Source organism: Vitis vinifera, chromosome 12 (genome assembly GCF_030704535.1).
Source record: "Vitis vinifera cultivar Pinot Noir 40024 chromosome 12, ASM3070453v1".
Classification (NCBI taxonomy): Eukaryota; Viridiplantae; Streptophyta; class Magnoliopsida; order Vitales; family Vitaceae; genus Vitis; species Vitis vinifera.
In genome coordinates this window covers 2,530,559-2,536,828 of record NC_081816.1, presented here as the reverse complement: position 1 = coordinate 2,536,828, position 6,270 = coordinate 2,530,559, and the positions used below count along the sequence as shown (strand labels likewise).

General features: G+C 33.7%; 1 protein-coding gene across 1 annotated transcript; it reads right to left on the bottom strand.

Moving 5' to 3' along the window:
• On the bottom strand, positions 1–6,270 carry LOC100267662 (putative receptor-like protein kinase At3g47110). Its single transcript, XM_019223763.2, has 4 exons — positions 5,762–6,270; positions 3,719–4,204; positions 952–3,600; positions 1–579 (listed from the first exon to the last, which is right to left on the bottom strand). Exons 1-4 carry the CDS (start codon positions 6,114–6,116, stop codon positions 230–232), a joined length of 3,840 nt encoding a protein of 1,279 aa, XP_019079308.1. The 5' UTR covers positions 6,117–6,270; the 3' UTR covers positions 1–229.

Sequence of the window (6,270 nt, the reverse complement as noted above, 5' to 3'; positions counted from 1 at the left end):
TACGAAATAAAAGCATTCAGACTCATGGCATTATTCAAGCTGAATTACATTGGGGGAAATGGATGGAACTACACAAACATTTGAGCATAATTTGCATAGAGTTGACATAATAAGGAACTTTCAACTACTTGGCAAGCCATGCCCAATGGTCCCTCAATTCTTGATTTGTGAACTCTTAAATAAGCTCAGGGTGGAAGAAAGGGACATGATCTCCATGCCTTCTTCTTAATTATGGAGCCCTTAAATCAACAATTTGATTCAGGAGCTTCTTGAGTCTAACCACCACATCTTTCATGTTAATCCTTTTCTCAGGAGGCTCAGCTGTACAATTCAGAGCTAATGTCATGATGGAAGAAAAACAAGCTTGTTTTAAGGCAAAACTTTCATCTTCTTCTGTCAGGAGATTGGCATCTATAACCTCCATTATGTTGTTGGTTGATGACTCCACCCAACTCTTCAAGGTTAGTTCCTCCATAAACATTTCATCTGTAGGCTTCTTCCTCACAAAAGTTTCCATGAGCATGATCCCAAAACTATATATATCACATTTTGTAGATACTATTCCCTCTGAGCCATACTCTGCATGCTTGCATATTAGTTTCCATTAGTAAAATGAACAAAGAAATAGTAATATAGAGAAAGATAAATAATTAATAAAAAACAATCTTCTAGTTAAAAAATATTAATTATCAAGAGGTCAAAAATGATCATGTAAGACGTTTGTAAAGAGCCAATGACACCTCTCCATTTTTCAAAGGATTGAAAACAATTTAAAAAACCTAGAATACTTACAATAACTTATCCTCTAACTTACACCCTGCATGTAATATTAGTTGTTCATTATGTAAAACTTTGATGCCAAATAGTGCTTCTTGGTCAAATGGAAAACCAACTAGTTGAGAGAGAGAAAAAAATGACATAAGAATGTGTTGAAGTGGTAGGAAACTTTACCTGGTGCCATATAGCCTATGGTGCCCAAGGTTTTGGTTCGCTTCATAAACTCGCTTCCCATCAACAGTTTTGCAATGCCGAAATCACTTATGTGTGCAACCATGTCATCATCTAATAAGACATTGTTGGGCTTCAAGTCACAGTGAACCACAGGACTTGAATAATCATGATGGAGATACTCTAACCCTGATGCCACATCTATCATAATTTTTAATCGTTGGACAAAATCCAAGTAGTAGTTGTGAGAGTACAACCACTTCTCTAAGCTCCCATTAGGCATATACTCAAGCACCAAGGCTTTGAAGTCCAAATTGGAGCAACTACTAATTATCTTGGCAAGATTTCGATGGCGAATATTCTGCATTACTTCACATTCTACCTCAAAACTCTTGAAAGCTCCCTGCAATTCCAAATTGAAAACCTTCACAGCAACAATCAACCCATCGGATAATACCCCTTTATATACCGTGCCTAAGCTTCCTTTCCCAATCAAATTGTCTTCTCCGAAGTAGCTGGTTGCATAAAGGAGTTCTTGGTGTAGAATCATTCTATGCATTCTGGGAAGCAACAAGTCAACTTGAACCGGAGTTTCTGACTTAGTCTGTCTTCGCTTCCATAAAACAAAGAGAACCACTAGTATTATTGTTGATAATGATACACTTAGTGGCACAATACATTTCAAGAGGAGTGATTTTGTGTTCCTTCTAGTATCTTTCTCACATGCCATGACTTGAAACCGAGGTGCTCCACAAAGTGCTAGGTTGGAGATGAAAGATTCAGCAGTGAAGTTTGCAAAGGGTCCTCCGTTTGGAATCTCTCCTTGTAGTTTATTGAAAGAAACATTCAGGTATTTGAGATATTTCAGAGCCTCTAATGACTTGGGAATAAAACCAGATAAATTGTTCCCTGACAGATCCAAGTATTCCAAGCTCACCAAATCATCAAAATTGGGGGGAATATGACCTTGTAGCTTGTTATGGGATAGGTAAAGTTGGAGCAGGTTTTGAAGAAGTGATATAGTGCTGGGGATGTTTCCTGAAAATTGGTTCTTTGATAGGTCCAATTCCTCTAAGGACTTCATGTTTCCAACTTCTAAGGGTAGTTCGCCGTTGAGGAAGTTTGAAGACAAGTTAAGAAACAAGAGATATCTAAGGATCCACAGAGATGAAGGTATCTCAGAAGCTAGTCCATTGGAGTGAAGATTGATTCTTCGTAGTGAAGTAAGATTCCCAAAGCAGCTAGGGATTGTTCCGGAAAGTTTATTCGAACTCAAATCCAAGAATCCCAAGTTTGTCAAATGGCATAGATCACTAGGAATGGATCCGCGTATTCGATTTTGAGAAATACCCAACGCCTGGAGCTTCTGTAGGCGTCCAAATGATGTTGGAATCAACCCTGTCAAGTCATTATCATCAAGTCCTAAACCAATCAAGTTGGTTAGATTACTAACCCCTGTAGGGATGGTGCCTCTGAGTTGGCAGCTTCTCGCTCCAATCCTTTCAATAGAAATGGAGAGATTCCCCAATGAATTTGGAATAATGCCTTTTAAAGGATTACCACCGATCCGCAATTTTCTCAAAGAAATGCAATTCGTCAATGATGTAAAAAAGGCAAGCTCAGAGTCTGATTGTTCATTAGTCAACTGGTTGTATGAAAGGTTGAGGATCTGGAGTCGTCTCATGTTACCTAGGTCTTTTGGCAAATTCCCAATGAAGTAGTTGTTGCTTATGTCCATGAAGAGAAGTTTCGACATATTGGAAATGGACATCGGAATTTTTCCACTGAATTCATTGGCTCCTATATAAAGTCCTTCAAGATTTGGAAGCCAAGTGCCAATACTTGATGGGAGACTGCCTGAGAGGTGATTTAGTGATAGCGAAAGGACCTGCAGCTTAGAGATGTTGATAATAGCTTCTGGTACAATCCCCGTTAGATTGTTTTGGCCAAGATGCAATATTTGTAAGTTGATGAGTTTCCCCAACTCCTTGGGGATATTACCTTGAAAATTGTTTTCCTCCAATCCAAGCTCCTGTATGGCAGTTAAATTACCAAATGAAGGTGGAATGGTACTTGTGAAGTTATTCCTCCCAAGATAAATCTGTTCAAGCTTGGATAAGTTGCCAATTTCTCTTATTATGCTTCCTGCGTATTTGTTGTAATATAGTGACAGTGACAGAAGCTCTCCACATAAGGACAGGGTTGTAGGAAGTTGGCCACTGAGCTGATTCCAAGAAAGGTGGAGCCTTTGGAGATTAGGAAGATGTTTGCAGATATCTATTGGAAGACTCCCAGAAAGGCTATTATTACTAAAAGCAATAACTTGCAACGAAGAGATGTTGAAAATTTGGGCAGGAATAGGACCACTTAGTCTAGCAGACTCGAAGTTCAAAATATTTAAATTATGAAGATTCCCAATCTCGCTAGGAATTCCACCTCCCAAATTGTTATAACCAAGATATAATTCTTCAAGATTCGATAAACTCCCTATGGCTTGTGGAATGCCTCCAGTAAACTGATTTAATGATAATGATAGTACTCGGAGCTCTCGACAATGCGACAAGTTGGAGGGGATTTCACCTTCGAGTTGATTGGCTGCCAGATTCAAAAACCTCAATGAAGATATGTTGAACAGTGATTGAGGTATTTCTCCTGCAAGAAAATTAAAATGAGTGGGTTGGAAAAACTTCAATGCATTGCTTACATCTTTGAAAGCTTGAGAGAAAGTGAGCGAATAAAAAGGAAGAAAAGAAAGGAAAAAAAAGTGTACCTATCAAGTTATTATTCCTGAAAGACAATCTCTGAAGCTCCACCAAGTTACCAATTCCTTTTGGTATGCTTCCCGTGAATTCATTATATGATAAGGAAATTACTTGAAGCTTTATACATTGGCTTAAACTGGTGGGGATCTCTCCACTCAGGTGATTTGATGAAAGATTAAGCTCCTTGAGCTTTGGATTGGTATTGCACATAACCATGGGAAGATTCCCAGAGAGACTATTATAGGAGAGACTAATATTGAGCAAAGAAGATATGTTGAAAATAGTGGCTGGTATGGAACCTGTTAAGTTGTTCATTGGGAATGACAATATCTTCAGATTAAGAAGATCACTCATCTTCTTTGGAATTTCACCAGCCAACTTATTGTTGCCAAGATACAGCTCTTCAAGTTTTGATAAATTACAAATGGCTTCTGGAATGCTTCCAACCAGATTATTGTTGAATAAATTCAACTGTTGAAGCTCCTTGCACTTACCTAAAATAAAATGAAAAAATATCTAAAATATTATTATTATTATGAACATAAAAACTATGTTAGGTTGAGAAGAGTATTAAAGAAAGAAAAGAAAATATTAAAGGAAAATAATTTTCTTATTGTTGGTTTTATGTAGAAAATACGAAAGAAAATAAAAGAGAATTAAAATTAATTAGAATTTTATTTATTTTCAAATTAGTATATCTTCGTATGGAAGAATTAAAATAAGTAAATAAATATGAAGAAACATATAAAATTAATTTATTAAATTTAAATCTTTTTTTTTAATTTTAAATGAATGTGAATGATCATATAAAAATAATTTATTAACTTCAAATTTATTTATTTATTTTATTGTTTTCACTTTTTCTTTTCTTCAAAGAAACTCTTTATTTTTTTTCCCTTGTATTGTCACTAAAACTTTTTGGGAACCAAACATAATCAGGCTCCTTTCACTTGTTTTAAATTTTCTATTTAAAAATAGATTAATTTTAATTATATTTGATTTTTTTCATATTTTTATAGTAAAATCAAATATAAGAAAATAATTTCTTTCAATATTTTTTTCTTAGTACTTTCACGGAATCAAACATGATGATAACATTTGCAAGTGACACTAATATTGAGGAAAACTTATCATGAACCACATATTGATAGTTCCAAGCATTTAAGGGTAGTGCATTTTGGTTTGATGGAATACAATTTGGAACCTATACGATGGTTTGAATTGTGTGTACAATGATGTTTCTTAATTTATAATAATAATTTGTGAAATTAACTATACACTTAACACAAATGTTGAGTATTAGATAGAATATAATAAATAATTGATATTTTTTTTTTATTGGGAATGTTAACAAAAAAATTATCCACTATTGTTTATCACAAATAAATATTATATATATATATATATATATATATGTGTGTGTGTGTGTATGTGTGTGTATAGATGAAATTATTTGATATCTATTAAATATTTTATTACATTTTAATGTATAATATATTACATTAAATTATGTTGACTTTTTTATAATATAATTTGTTGGATCAAAATTTTCTATATTTGAAATTATCTATCAATTGTAAGATATCACTATAAATAAATTATTTAATGTTATAACTTAAAAAGAAAAATACTCTGTCAATTGAAACTTTTTATTACCGTTGTGTATGTTTATTCTGATTTGTATTTGGTATTGTTCATTCTAAAAATTAGAATAAAAAATCATTACCATTACTATAATTGTGTTTACTTGAATTCATTCAAAAAAAGAAAAAAAAAATAGGGAATTAAAAAAATAAAACTAATTTTTAAATTGTAAAATGATTTATTTAATTAAAATGAATTTTATATCAAAATAAAGAGAATAAGTTAAAGTTGTATCATTCCTATTTTAGTTATTATTCATGGTCATAATAATTCAACAATCCAATCTACCAAATATATCAATATTATTTTTGGAACTATAATTTATCAATTACTCAACTATTTCATTACGATTGAAAGCCAAAAATTATGATAACCTATAAAGTAGACAAAAATTATAAGAATCTTACCAATTTCCTTAGGAAGAAAGGCATGGAAGTAGTTATTGCTAAGATCAAGAGAAATAAGAAATGAGAGGTTGCCGACTTGTGGCGCAATAGTTCCTTCAAGACCCATGTTAGAGAGGTTGATTGCAGAAACTCTTTGCTGAGGAGCATTGCAAGAAATACCATACCAAGTGCAGTAGGAGCTTTTGGTTGACCAATTTGTTACCAAAATGCCTTGGGAATCATATGTGATATGGGCTTTCAAGGCCATAAGAGCAAATTCATCAACTAAATTGATGGAGAATACTTTGGGAGTGAAGTAAGCCACCCAACAATGCACTAAAACAAACACTAAAACATAAGGTGAAAAGAGATGCATCTTTCCTTTGAGAGAGCAAGAAAAAAAGGTTGTTGATAAAGGTTGAAGGAGAGGATGTGGTTTACAAATGTAGGGGATAAGGAAGGGAGAGTAATTGGTGGGCAACAACCTTCTTGGAAGAAACTGTGAAAGAGGTGAACAAAGGCTTCAATGC